Raw genomic sequence first — 14749 nt, 5'->3', positions numbered from 1 at the left:
GCTTGTTTGGAGGTTATAAATAGTGGGTGATCATTAGTGTCCTGATGCCAAGGTAGACTTTCATTTCCCCATTCAGCAGTAAACCGGCTGATCCAAAACTTAGTGACAAGGAATTTGAACTGAATTGCCTTTTCTTTTACAAATGAAGATATTTTCAATTCAATCTGTTACAGAGAGGTAATTACGCACCCCCATAGTCGGTGGCAATCTTTTTAAACTTCAGTCATGCAATACAGGTGTCACTGGTGACGCCAGCATTTATTACCCATCCCAGAGGGCAGTTAAGAGTTAATAACATTGCTGTGGGTCTGGAGTCACAGGTAGGCTAGAACAGGTAAGGATGGAAGTTTCCCTCCCCTAAAGGACATGAGTGAACCAGATGGAGTTTTACAACAATTAGCGATGAATTCAGTCATCATTAGATGCTCTCAACCCTAACCCTAACATCCTTAGACTGTTAATTCCAGACTTCTTTTACTGAATTCAAAATCTACCACTTGCCATCCACCTGGGACCCCAGCACATTACCTAGGTCTCTGAATTAACAGTCCAGTGATAAAACACTGGAACCTAGGTTGAACCTAGGTTTTCTGATGCAGATGTAGGGACATAACCACTGTACCACAACTGACCCTTTGTAAGATGGGATGTTCCAAATTACCCACCTGTAATAGGAACCACTTGATTTTTATTGTCTTTCAATTCACTATCAAGTAGCCAACATCCAATACAATGTTACTACCAAGTACCAAAATGGAAATTCTGATCTAGTTATGCAAATAGGAAGGTAGGAAGAGACTGAAAGTAAGTGGATAGGAACACAAAAATCATTGTGTTTTCCTTATGCCACATATATACGTCACCTCCGGAGGGGAAACCACCTTTTTACTTTTTGTACCAAACCTTGACCTTACTCTAATCTTTATCTTGGAAGGATAAGAGTAATAAACATGTCATTTCACATAACCGCCTTATAGATCTTCTCCAATTTTACTCTTCAACATCATTTGCAACAATTGCTAATATAATATCTGGCTTGTCAAATAATGCAGATGCTTGACATTCTCTTTCCAGTGCAAAAGTCCTCTTAAAATCTGCCTCAAAAGAACATTGCACCACCACAATTGTGTGTGGTCTGGTCTAATTTCCTGAAATTCCTTGCAATATGCTGGCTTGACTTTATCTACAGCATTTAATCATTTACACTTCTCCATCAACTTGACCTAATTTATATTTTCTTTCCTGTAACTCATCTGCTTTACTCATTAGGCAGGAAAGTATAAGATTTACAATGCTCAGCCTTACGGCTTGCTTTGAATTCATCTAAGTCTGTGTCTTTCATTAGCGTGCCAATCAGATCACAGAAGGCTCTAAATGTGGTCAAGCCAGGACATTTAGATCAGTGCATAAAGATTTTGTGTTTAATTTGTTGATGTTTAATTTACATTCTGGTGGGAGGAGTTGACTTTGTGTTGGGGACTGTGCCTTCTGGCAAGGCATTGTAGAAATTTAGGTGCTTCAGATCACACTTTTCTGACCATTTAAAAGACCCCAGTCTGAAAGTATTGGGGATTGATAGTAATGTGATAGGCATCTGGATAGGTATATGAATAGGAAGGGTTTAGAGGGATATGGGCCAGGTGCTGGAAGTGGGTCTAGTTCGGGTTGGGAGATCTGGTCAGCATAGACGAGTTGCACTGAAGGGTCTGTTTCCGTGCTGTACACCTCTGTGACTCTATGACTCACAATCCAGAGTTCTAGATTAATGCTTTGGAGAAATGGATTCACATTCCACTATGGTAAATAATGATATTTGAAATTAAAAATCTGAAAATTAAAACATTATAAATACCTGTTTGCTTCACTAATAGGAAGGGAATTTGCTTTCCTCATGTAACCTGGCCAACACGTGACTCCTGAACCACAGCAATGTGGTTGACTCTTAACTGCCCTCTGAATTGGCCCAGCAAGCCATGCAGTTTGAGGGCAATTAGGAATGAGCAATAAATACTGTTCCAGAGAATGACACCCACATTCCATTTATGAAGTAAGTCCCAGGTTGGTTTCTCAGTTTACGTGTGCTATTTAATCAGGTTAAAAGCTCACGGAAAGAAAGGTCAGTGTCAGATTGGATTTAAAAATTGGGTTTAAAGACAGAAAATAGCAAGTAATGGAAAATGTTTATTACTTAGATGGGGGATAGTGAACAGTGGTGTTCCTTAGGGGGTCACACATAGGATCACTGCTCTTATATATGTGATTAAGATATTGGAATACAAAGAAAAGTTTGTTTTGAGATAGCAAGATGGGCAGATAGGTGGCAAATGGAATTTAAGACAGATACATTGTGTAGATGTAATAGACATGGGGATAGTTTTGGGCAATTCAAATGTAATTTACATAAATCTAAGAGTGGGCAGAGACAGCGAACCTGAGGGTTCATATGCATAGGTCCTTGAAGGTGACAGAACATATTGAGAGAGGCTTACAAAGCATATAGAATCTTGACCTTATATTGTTAATTTAAACTCTCTTAAAGGTACACCCATATCTTCATCACAATATAGAGGTATTGAATATAAAAAACAGGGATTTTACAATGAATGTTTACAAAGCACTGGTGAAGCTACAATGAGAGCTTTGCAGCCTGTACTGGTCACCAAATTGCAGGGAGAATGTGAGGGTCCTTGCAGGTGTAGATTTCCCCTGATTTTCAGGCTGGACAGATTTAAACCACAAGTTTTGGCTGGAGAATCTAGTGTTCTTCCCCTTGCAGTAAAGCAGGCTGGGGGCAGGTTTGATAGAAATATACCACAACATGACAACTTTAGATAAAAGAGATGAAGAAAAGGTGTTCCAATGAGCATATCATACAAGGACTAGGGAGCATAGACTTTGGGTCACAGATAGGGTAACTGTGAAGAAGAACATTTTTACACAGCAAACAGCAGTGACATGGAAATACTATTAAGGTGTGGAAGCAGACATGATACAGGATTGCAAATGAAAATTGGATGGGCATTTGAGGGAAATTAACTTGCTTGATTACAGGGAGTGGGGAAGTGGGTCTGACTGGATTGCTTGACATAGAGCTGGACTGCGCTCATTGTACCCTTTGAGGGTGGAATGGTGGCTCAATGTTTAGCACTGCTGCCTCACAGCATCAGGGTCCCAGGTTCAATTCCAGTCTTGGGTGACTTTCTGTGTGAAGTTTGCACATTCTCCCTGTGTCTGCGTGGGTGCGCTCCGGTTTCTTCCCACTGTCCAAAGGTGTGCAGATCAGGTGGATTCTGGATCAGTGGTGCTGGAAGAGCGCAGCAGTTCAGGCAGCATCCAAGGAGCAGTGAAATTGACGTTTCGGGCAAAAGCCCTTCATCAGGAATAGCAGTGAAATCGACATTTCGGGCTAAAGCCCTTTATCAGGAATTATCAGGATCAGGTGAATTGGCCATTCTAAATTGCCCACAGTGTTAGGTGCAATAGTCAGAGGGAAATGGGACTGGGTGGGCTACTCTTCGGAGGGTCAGTGTGGACTTGTTGGGCTGAAGGGGCTGTTTCCACACTGTAGGGAATCTAATCTAATTGGTGCCTGTGCCATTAAATATCTATGCCTCCTCGATTCCATAACTCTTTATATGTGATAGATGCTATTTTTTCCCACTTTGCACCACTTTACATTTGACATTGTTATAGTTTAGTGGAATTTTCTGTCCATTGTAATCATTGAAATAAAACTGTTTTGCAAGTCTTTTGCAATTTTTCAACAGTGTTTGCTACAATAGGTTTGTCAGCACAGTTGGTAATTTGGAGTAGAACTTACCTCCACTGTTCAAAGAGAGTCTTGTCGAAGATGAAGTCATATTTTATTAAATTTACAACGCAAAAAGAAAATACTGTTAAATTTAGTGATTCCTTCTAAGCTCCTGATTCTACCTAATGCTGGAAAGGTAACGAGCAGCAGTGTAACAATGCTGTAGTGCTTTTAAAGACAAAATGTACTAGGTGAAGAGATGTCCTTGATCTGTGATGCTAATTCTGCTTCTCTCTACAGATGCTGTCTTACCTGTTGAATTTTTCCAGCTTTCTTTGCTTTTAGTAAGGATTTCCAGCACACACATAACTTTGCTTTTGTTACAGGAGCCAACCCTAGCTGGAACTGTACAGTGCCACTGATGTCTTCTGACTTATCTTTACTTTCAAAAGTTTACAACATAGAAAATAGAACAGTACAGCACAGGAACTGGTCCTTTGTCCACCATGTCTGTACTGACCATGAACTAATCCCCTTTGTCTGCACACGGTCTGTGTCTAACTATTCCCTGACTGTTCATAGAAACATAGAATGTCACAGCGCAGTACAGGTCCTTTGGCCCTTGATGTTGCTCCACCCGGTGAAAATAATCTGATGCCCATCTAACCTACACTGTTCCATTATTATCCATATGTATGTCCAATGCCTATTCAATTGCCCTTAACGTTGGCGAGTCTGTGTGTTTGTTTGAATGCCTGCTAAACATTGCTGTCTTATCTGTTTCTGTCACCTCCACAGGCAGCACATTTCAGGCATCTGTGACCCTCTGCAAAAAATATTTTACTCGTTCATCTCATTTCAACTTTCTTCCTTTCACCATAACCCTATGCCCCCTATTATTTGACATATACACCCTGGCGTAAAAGACTCTGACTATCCACCCTATCCATGCTTCAGTCATACAAAGATTAGAAGCAGGGGGAAGAGAGTTTTCAGTGTTGCAAAATTCCCCAAAAGAAATTCCCTTGTATTCACATGACTTTATGCCATAGATGATTACTAATCTAAGCACTCTTTTCAAATGTATCTGATTACATATTTTGCAATCACGTTCATGATCAGATATGTTACCAATGTTGCAGTTGTAAATATTGATACATGTTGTGTACAATTTGATCCATAATCAATGACTGTTTTGATGGAGCAAATAAGCAGAAACTGATGTTAGTGGTGAATGGATCAATAACTAGTGGACCCAGATTTTTGATAATTAGTGAAAATCCAGCAAGGAAATTAGGTATTTTTTTTAACATAGTGAATTGCTACAGTGAATCTGAACACACTATTACAAAATGGCTTGGAAGTAACTTTCCAAAGAAAAATAATTTCTTTTAGTTCCTATCCTCCATGACATCTTCTAATTGATGATCAATTTAATATTTAATACTTCATGCTATTATATTCATGTCTTGTGGCCATAATAGTGTGGCATGGACACTTCCACGCTCTGTGCAGAGGATCTGTTTTGTGACGCACCGGGGTAAATTAATGCATGATATGATAAGATCCTAAGGCTACTTGGCTGGATGGATGTTGAAAGGATGTTTCTTTTTGTGGGACAATTTAGAATAAGGAGTCAGAGTTTAAAATAAGGGGATGTCCACTTAAAACATTGATGACAATATATTGTTTATCTTTGTAAGTCTTCGAAATTCCCTTGTACAAAAGGTCATGGATGAAGAATCTTTAAATATTTTTATGACAATGATAGATAGATGCTTGATTACCAAAGGGATGAAAGATTATTGGAGATGTGTAAGAGAGTAGAGTCTGTCATGATCTTATAGAGTGCTGGGGCTAGCTTGAAGTATCGAGTGGAATTCTCAATACTTGGTGTACGGTTAGGAGTTGAAAAGTGTGGTCTGGAAAAGCGCAGCAGGCCAGGCAACATCCGAGGAGCAGGGGAATCGATGTTTCGGGCATAAGCCCTTCTTCAGAAATGAGGCTGCTGTGCCAAGCGGGCTGAGATAAAAGGTGGGGAGGGGGGTGGAATTTGAGGGAGGGGCGCTGGAAATACGATAGGTGGAAGGAGGTGAGGGTGAGGGCGATAGACAGAGAGGGGGTGAGGGCAGAGAGGTTAGGAAGAAGATTGCAGGTCAAGAGGATTTGGCTGAATATGGGGGTTGGGACTGAGATAAGGTGGGGAGGGGTGGGCTTATGAGTCTTTATCACCTTGACCTAATGGTACAACTCCTTCATGTTGGCAGATGATGCAGCATGTAGGTGATTGTTTCTTTTAATATTTATTTAAGGTAATAAGACAAAATGGGTGTACACGTTAAGATGGTAAAGTTCATGGGCATTGTTGGCAGGATAGTATTTATTGCCTGTCCCTATTTACTTTTGAACTGAGTGGCTTGCTAGGCCAATTGAGAGTCAACCCCATTGCTGTGGGCCTGGAGCCATATGTAGGCCAGACCAAGTTAAGGTGGCAGATTTCCTTACCTGAAGGACATCAATGAACTAGATGGGCTTTTTTTCCCAACAGTCTCATGGTCATCAGTAGATTCATAATTCCAGATTATTATTAAATTCAAATGCCACCATCCGCTGTGATGAGATTTGAATCAGGGTCCCAGAACATTAGCTGAATTTTCTGATAATAGTCTAGCGAGAATACCACTCGACCATCACCTTCCCCTTCCCTAAAGAAGGTGATGGTCGAGTTAAGAGGGTTTATATTAGTTAAGAGTCTTTATTATCTTGATCTAATAGTACAATTCCTTCATTAGTGGATTTTTACAATAATCTGTGGTACTATATCTGGTGCTGGCCAACACATTGAGGCCTGTTGAATCCATAGTGGGCTTATGTGCTCCTGGCCTCAGAGTTGCTAATTCTGTACCATTGCGTCAGGTTGATGAATTCTTAGCCTGCCTACTTAATTGATTAAATTGCATGTACAAAATGTGATTGAATCTCTAAAACCTGAAGCGTCATCATCTTCATTACTTGATGAAGGAGAGTTGATCTGAAAGATTGTGATTTCAAATAAACTTGTTGGACAATAACCTGCTGTCACGTGATTTTTGACTTTGTCCACCCCAGTCCAATACCAGCACCTCTACACCATTTCTTTATTATGGCACATCGTGCTATCTGCAGGCTGGAACTATTCAGGTCTTAATGTAGCTTAGTCGAAAATAGTGTGGTTGTCATGGCAGAATGATTTTACTAATTTAATGTAATTAAAGCTAATAAGCTGCATGTTGATGATTATCAATGGAAATGATAAGCCAACTGTTAAAGGTTGTATAAAGGTATGCTATTTCTACAAAATTCTGAATAGAAATTATGTGTTTATTTTGTATTATCAGTGAAGGAAAATGTGTTGAAGAAGGAGTTCCATACAGTGCAGCTAATGAGCTCAGAGACTGTTCAGCTTCGAGTTATCGAGTATGAGTCCGGCAATAGGAGAAAAAGGTCTGAGAGCCCCATTAAATTTACAGCAATCTCCAGCAAAATGCCAGCAATAGAACAAAGCCAATTACTGACCGGTTCACAAAGCCACAACACACATGAACAAGTAAGTCACTACATACGTAATGTTGAAGGTCATGGTCTGATGCCTTTGCTGTCCCACTCCTCCATTGGTCAGTAAAAATTTTGAGTTTGCAAAAGGAGATTGGTTAGCTCAGTTTGCTGGACAGATATGTTATATCAGAGAATAATGGTCAATATCATGGACTCAATTCCCACAGTGGCTAAGGGGGACTCAATATCTCATCTCTCCTGAGGTGTGATGATCCTCTGGTTAAGTGGCTACCAACCATCTCTGTCAGAGTGTCCTTATGGTCTAATAGGACTACTGAACTTCACCTTTACTGCATTGCCAAATATATGCTTATCAGGACAAGTCAGCCAGGTTTCTTAAGTCGCAAATTAAATAACCTATTTATGGCAAACAATATTTACTCAAGGAAAGATATAAAGATTATTTAGAATAGTTTGAAATGGTACAACACACATACAGTCTGCAGTCACAGAACAAATTGAGAGAGACCTGACCCAGGTTGTGGGAGAATTTTAGATTTATACACATAGAGCCTACGATAACTTACCTCAGGAGTAGAAAGCGTTTTCCCTTCTTTCTCGGAAAATCCTTACATTAAAGTTTGTGAGTAAAAACTTACAGTATAGCAATGTCTATGTCTGGGCAAAATTATAAAACTGTGGTATTATCAGAAAAGTACTTTGCCCAAGGAATTAAATTCAGAAAGAAAAACTATTCACAAATTGTCCAAAATGTTGATCTATTGCCTAAGTCACTTTTCTCACAATCTAATGACACTGGACTGTTCTACACAAAATTTATAGCTCACTGAACTCTCTTTCCATGGGTAATGGTGTACATACTGAATTCTGTTTCAGAAACCTATACTTGTGGTGATGAGGTCTGTTTGTCAGTCTTTCTAAAGTAATGATTTTAAACTGGAATGCGTCTGAGAGCAAAATCCCTGAGTGATATTGGGAACGTATTTATATTGTGAAAGTTTTATGATCAACCAGAGGATACATCATGTTTAGGTATAGAAGAATCATGAAAACCAAAGATTGGAAAGCTTTTAGTTTCAGTTCACAGACATCCTGGCTGGAGTTAGATGTGGATACACCTTCTCCTGGAGAAAGGAATTATTTCAGAACAATTAGTCATGAGTATAAAGATTTTTAGTTTGAAAATTTCATACCAGGAGTTTTTGCTTAGAAATCTGAAGGGGATAATTAAAATTGTGTGGAAGTTTAAGCTCAGTTGTGTGTAAAGAATCAAGGAAAGGACTACCAAACTCTCAAAATCAGCAATTAAAATAGACAGAGTCTAGATTAGAGTGGTGCTGGAAAAACACGGCAGGTCAGGCAGCATCCGAGGAGCAGGAAAATCGATGTTTCGGGCAAAAGCCCTTCATCAGCAATGAAGGGATTTTGCCTGAAACATCAATTTTCCTGCTTCTGGGATGCAGCCTGACCTGCTGTGCTTTTCCAGCACCATTCTAATCTGGACTCTGATCTCAGCATCTGCGGTCCTCACTTTCGCCTATGCTATCCCCGTGTCTGTGTGGGTTTTGCCTGGGTGCTCTGGTTTCCTCCCACAGTCCAAAAATGTGCAGCTTAGGCGAATTGGCCATGCTAAATTGTTCATAGTGTCCATGGGGTGTGTAGGTTATCCATGGCAAATGCAGAGTTATAGGGTAGGGGGTGAGTCTGTATAGGATGCTCTATGGAGGGTTGGTGTGGACTTGTTGGGCCAAATGGTCTGTTTCCATGCTGTTGGGATTCTATGAATGCTCTCTTTTTGTTTCATGCAGAGCCCAACAAAGGGATTTCAAAATCAAGAGTCTTCAGTTCCAATTGAAGAATCAGGTACAGACTTTGTTTCTGAAGAACAAACTGCATCTTGTCATAGCCATCATTTTGTGCCAAGATCGTTATCTAAGGTGGGGGAAAACAATCACCTTCACATGTAGATTTTTCTTTTCTCAGGTCTTGATCCATACAACACAGAGGACAGTTGCCTCAATCAGTTGCTGATCAACAGTGACGATCCATTAGATACAGATGTTGTCGCAATGTATTTTGAGAAGTTTGCGTCAGATGTGGAAATCCATGAAAATGGTGAAACTTCTTGGTTTGTGACCTGCTCAAGCAGAGAGGGTAAATGTATATATCATTAACTGTAGCACTGAGAGAAACAGTGAGAATATGTGACAGAAATCTGAAGGTACCAAATTCAAAATGACTGCATTCTGCAGATACCTATCACTTTATATATCATGAAGCTGTGCATTGATATGTTAATATTTTGCACAGGAGTCCATAGAATCTATTTTTTATGGCATAAATGAGCACAAAAATTAAGTAAAAGTAATATACAAGTAGAATTATTAATAGTCTCAGCTTTATACGACCCATACTCCATTCGGCAAGAGACTGATACACAGTCTCAATTCTGGGCATGTTATTTCTAATAGCAAGTGACTGATTCAAAAAGGGGAAGACAGAGACAGCAAAACACAATGAGGTAGGGAATGAAAGAATTGAGAGATGGTTACAGAGTCATAGAGATGTACAGCACAGAAACAGACCCTTCGTTCCAACTCGTCCATGCCGACCAAATATCCCAGTAAAAAGTGAGGTCTGCAGATGCTGGGGATCAGAGCTGAAAATGTGTTGCTGGTTAAAGCGCAGCAGGTCAGGCAGCATCCAAGGAGCAGGAGATTCGATGTTTCAGGCACAAGCCCTTCATCAGGAATTCATCACATTTTCAGACCTGATATCCCAACCTAATTTAGTCCCATTTGCCAGCATTTGGTCCATATCCTTCTAAATCCTTCCGATTCATATACCCATCCAGATGTCTTTTCAATGTTGTAATTGTACCACCCTCGACTACTTCCTCTGGCAACTCATTCCATTCACGCGCCACCCTCTGCATGAAAAAGTTGTCCCTGAGGACCATTTTATATCTTTCCCCTCTCACCCTGAACCTATGCCCTCTAGGTCTGGACTCCATCACTCCCCGCGAAAAGACCTTATCTGTTTATCCTATCCATACTCCTCATGATTTTATAAACCTCAATAAGGTCACCCCTCAGCCTCCAACGCTCCAGGGAAAGCAGCCCTAGCCTATTCAGGCTCTCCCTATAGCTCAAATCCTCTAACCCTGGCAGCATTCTTATAATTTTTTTCTGAATCCTTTCAAGTTTCACAACATCCTTCCAATAGGAAGGAGACCAGAATTGCACACAATATTCCAAAAGCCGCAACATGAACTCCCAACTCCTGTACTCAATACTCTGACCAATAAAGGAAATAATAACAAATATCTTCTTTACTATCCTATCTACCTGCAACTCTACGTTCAAGGAGCTATGAACCTGCACTCCAAGGTCTCTTTGTTCAGCAACACTCCCTAGGACCTTACCGTTAAGTGTTTTAGTCCTGTTTTGATTTGCTTTCCTAAAATGCAGTACCTTGCATTTGTCTAAATTAAACTCCATCTGCCACTCCTCAGCCAATTGGCCCATCTGATCTAGATCTTGTTGTAATCTGAAGTAACCACTGTCCAAAACACCTCTAATTTTGGTGTCATCTGCAAACGTACTAACTAAACCTCCTACGTTCACATCCAAATCATTTACATAAATGATGAAAAGTAGCGGACCCAGCACTGATCCCTGAGGCACACCAAGTCTCCAGTCTGCAAAGCAACCCTCCACCACCCTCTGTCTTCTATCTTCAAGCCAGTTCTGTATCCAATTGGCTAGTTCTCCCTGTATCCCATGAGATCTAACATTGCTAATCAGTCTCCCATGGGGAACCTTGTTGAATGACTTACTGAAGTCCATATAGATCACATCTATAGCTCTGCCCTCATCAATCCTCTTGTTACTCTTTCAAAAAACTCAAATCAAGTTCCTGAGACGTGATTTCTCACACACAAAGCCACGTTGACGATCCCTAATCAGTCCTTGCCTTTCCAAATACATGTAAGTCCTGTCTCTCAGGATTCCCTCCAACAACTTGCCCACTGCAACTGGTCTATAGTTCCCTGGTTTGTCCTTACTACCTTTCTTAAACAGTGGCACCATATTAGCCAACCTCCAGTCTTCTGGCACCTCACCTGTGACTATCAATGGTACAAGTATCTCAGCAAGGCCCCAGCAATCACTTCTCTAGCTTCCCACAGAGTTTGAAGGCACTCCTGATCAGGTCCTGGAAATTTATCCACTTTTATGCATTTCAAGACATCCAACACCTCCTCCTTTGTAATATGGACATTTTTCAAGATGTCACCATCTATTTCCTCACATTCTGTATCTTTCTTGTCCTTCTCCACAGTAAACACTGATGCAAAATACTCATTTAGTATCTGCCCCATCTCCTGTGGCTCCACACAAAGGCTGCCTTGCTGCTCTTTGAAGGGCCTTATTCTCTCCCTAGTTAACTTTTTGTCCTTTGTGTATTTATAAAAACCCTTTGGATTCTCCTTAACCCTATTTGCCAAAACTATCTCATGTCCTCTTTTTGCCCACCTGAGTATAAGTATACTCCTACTGCCTTTATACTCTTAAGGATTCATTCAATTTCAATGGTCTTTGGAGGACATCGGATTTCATCCAATTAGTGATTCCAGGTTTTCAGAAGGATGGATTAATATCACTGCATAGAGTTTAATAATAGCCCATCGAGTGAATGTTTTTCATCTTAGTTTCAGATCTTGGGCTCAGTTTTGACGTTCTCACAAATATAGTAGTTGTAGTTGCTCTCATAAGTTTTTGAGTGCCTCACATTGAGGAATTATATCTTTGCCATCCAGGACCCACATAAATTATAATGTAATAAGTGATGTAATCATTGCACCCCTTTATAATCCAAATTACACATTATTGGGGTTCATAAGTGTGGAGTAAAGTATGATTTTTGACTTGTACCTGCAATAGTTGAAAAGTTAGCTGTTATCTGAAGTTTGAACTATTCCTGGATTTTGGCCTGATTTGAATGCATATTTGTTTGACCATCTGAGAAGACATAATGAACAGTCTTATGCCTTTTGCTAATGACAAGAATTGGGATAAGACTAAAGATCCTTAATGTACCAGTTTCATTTACATGGTAAAAACAGGTTAAAAACAATGACTGCAGATGCTGGAAACCAGATTCTGGATCAGTGGTGCTGGAAGAGCACAGCAGTTCAGGCAGCATCCAACGAGCAGCGAAATCGACGTTTCGGGCAAAAGCCCTTCATCAGGAATAAAGGCAGTGAGCTGGAAGCATGGAGAGATAAGCTAGAGGAGGGTGGGGTGGGGAGAGAGTAGCATAGAGTACAATGGGTGAGTGAGGGAGGAGATGAAGGTGATAGGTCAGGGAGGAGAGGGTGGAGTGGATAGGTGGAAAAAAAGATAGGCAAGTCCAGACAAGTCATGGTGACAGTGCTGAGCTGGAAGTTTGAAACTAGGATGAGTAGGCTAGCTGTAATACAATATCTATTGCATTTGGCCATTCCATTGTAAATCATCCCCAAATCACTTTGTTTTGTACAGCAATAAATCTAACTCAGTCTCAAAATCATTTGCATTGCATGTAAAATCTAACAAAGATCCCAGAACAGGATAATCTCATTCACAAGCTGTTGGGTCTGCTTCTGGAGAGAAGAGGCAATTAAACTATATCAATAATATCAAGGTCAGCATCACACCAAACATTTTCAGATCTGATTTGGCAACAGGGCAGAAGGAAAGCAATTTTTTTTTGTATGGAAGGCACTCAGGGCACCAGAATTCACCAATGGTGTTTTTTTTAAAATAAAGTTTTACTCACATGCTCAAAAGATTAAATATAAGCTGAAAAAACTGCAGATGCTGTAAATCTGAACCAAAAATAGATATTGCTGGAAAAGCTCAGCAGATCTGGCAGCATCTATTGAAGGGAAATCAGAGTTAACATTTTGGCTCGAGTGACCCTTCCTCAGAACTGAGGGTCACTCGACCCAACATGTTAATTCTTATTTCTCACTACAGATCCATGAGACCTGCTAAGCTTTTCCAGCAATTTTTATTTTTGCTGAACAGATTAATATGTAAGATTGATAGTTCTCTTATAGAATACCCTTAGTTCACAATTTGCAGCAAGTATAAATGAAGTGATGAGATTGTTCACAAAGTCATTTTAAACTTTTTCAGCATAATCTACCCTTTGTTGCCTGTTACATTAGGTTACAGAGTGGGTTGTTTGCAACAAACAAATGGACCTGTACCATTTTGATCGAGCATTATGCTTGTTAAGAGTAATACAAGGTGAGGTACATGCAAATATAACATTGACTGATTGTTTCGCCTTTCCGTGTTATGTTTACAGATTTGGAGAAAATAATTTCACAAAAACAGCACAAGCTGGGTGGCAAAACTCTGGATGTGCAATTGTATGATAAAAAGAAAGAAGATGATAAATATGAGCCCCGAACTTTTCTTCTGAAAGGTTTTGATGTTAATTCGAGAGTAGATCATATTTCGCTGTACGTTGACAGCCTGAGCAATAACACACGGCATCAGATTGAACCTTTGCAGGATGGTGAAAATGTAATGGTCATATTTGAGACTGATATAGGTTAGTATTCTTACATTTTATGAAATTTTTACAATTTTTCTTCAATTAATAGTGATTCATTTATTTGCATTTTGGAAATGAAGCCAGTGTGATTGATACAAGGGACTAAATGAAATGGTTTCACTGAAGTCTGTGTTGCAAATTGTGAAGAGTGTGGCTTTGTGCTGTAATATAGAACTTTGCCTTATGTTGCTTTAGCAGACGCCAACTCCTTTCTGAAGAATTGTGGTCAGAAGCCATTTGAAAACCATTGTATCACTGCCCAACGTCTGGCCAAGACAAATTCAGTGCAGATAGAAGGAGTTCAGCCCAGTTTGAGTGATGATTACCTGGACTTGTACTTTTCAAATACAAATCGCAGCGGCGGTGGGGATGTCACAGAAATCATTGTTCAAAGACTTGCAAAGAAAGCCATTATCCGTTTTCAAGATCATGAGGGTACAGTATTTCAACATTTAAAAATTTGTATTTTATAATTAAAATGTTACATTTTTGTCTTTTCCATTACATTGTTTCTAAGTTTAAGTTTCATAATAACTTTTAATAGCTCTGATTTTAAAACAACTTACTATTAGGTTGGCTAAGGGAATAATCACAACTGGAAAAATTGATTTATTTCCCTTTCCCATCAAAATTTCGATTCTGGCATTGATTCAGATTTCCAACTCAGTGGCAGACCCACAATGGCAGCTTAATGAAATTGCTTTCACAAACTTATGACCATGTCTGGAATCAAAGCAAAATGCTGTGGTTGCTGTAAATCTGAAATAAAAACAGAAGGTGCTGAAAGTATGAAGCAGATCTGAAAGCATTTATAGAGAGGGGAACAGACCTAAC

At 39.8% G+C, this 14749-nt stretch overlaps 1 protein-coding gene across 4 annotated transcripts in view; it reads left to right on the top strand.

Annotated features, from left to right (window-relative positions):
• LOC132817039 (protein mono-ADP-ribosyltransferase PARP14-like) overlaps nt 1-14749 on the top strand; it is an 87572-nt gene that overhangs the window by 893 nt on the left and 71930 nt on the right. For 3 of the 4 annotated variants that reach the window (XM_060827084.1, XM_060827082.1, XM_060827080.1), the window contains exons 2-6: nt 7129-7337; nt 9115-9169; nt 9290-9460; nt 13664-13912; nt 14111-14350. In XM_060827084.1, coding sequence (XP_060683067.1) covers nt 7129-7337; nt 9115-9169; nt 9290-9460; nt 13664-13912; nt 14111-14350 — 924 coding nt within the window. The remainder of the gene's footprint in view (nt 1-7128; nt 7338-9114; nt 9170-9289; nt 9461-13663; nt 13913-14110; nt 14351-14749) is intronic. The other variant, XM_060827081.1, reaches the window with a different exon arrangement.

Source organism: Hemiscyllium ocellatum, chromosome 7, assembly GCF_020745735.1.
Source record: "Hemiscyllium ocellatum isolate sHemOce1 chromosome 7, sHemOce1.pat.X.cur, whole genome shotgun sequence".
Taxonomy (NCBI): domain Eukaryota; kingdom Metazoa; phylum Chordata; class Chondrichthyes; order Orectolobiformes; family Hemiscylliidae; genus Hemiscyllium; species Hemiscyllium ocellatum.
This window is presented reverse-complemented; position numbering and strand designations above follow the sequence as displayed.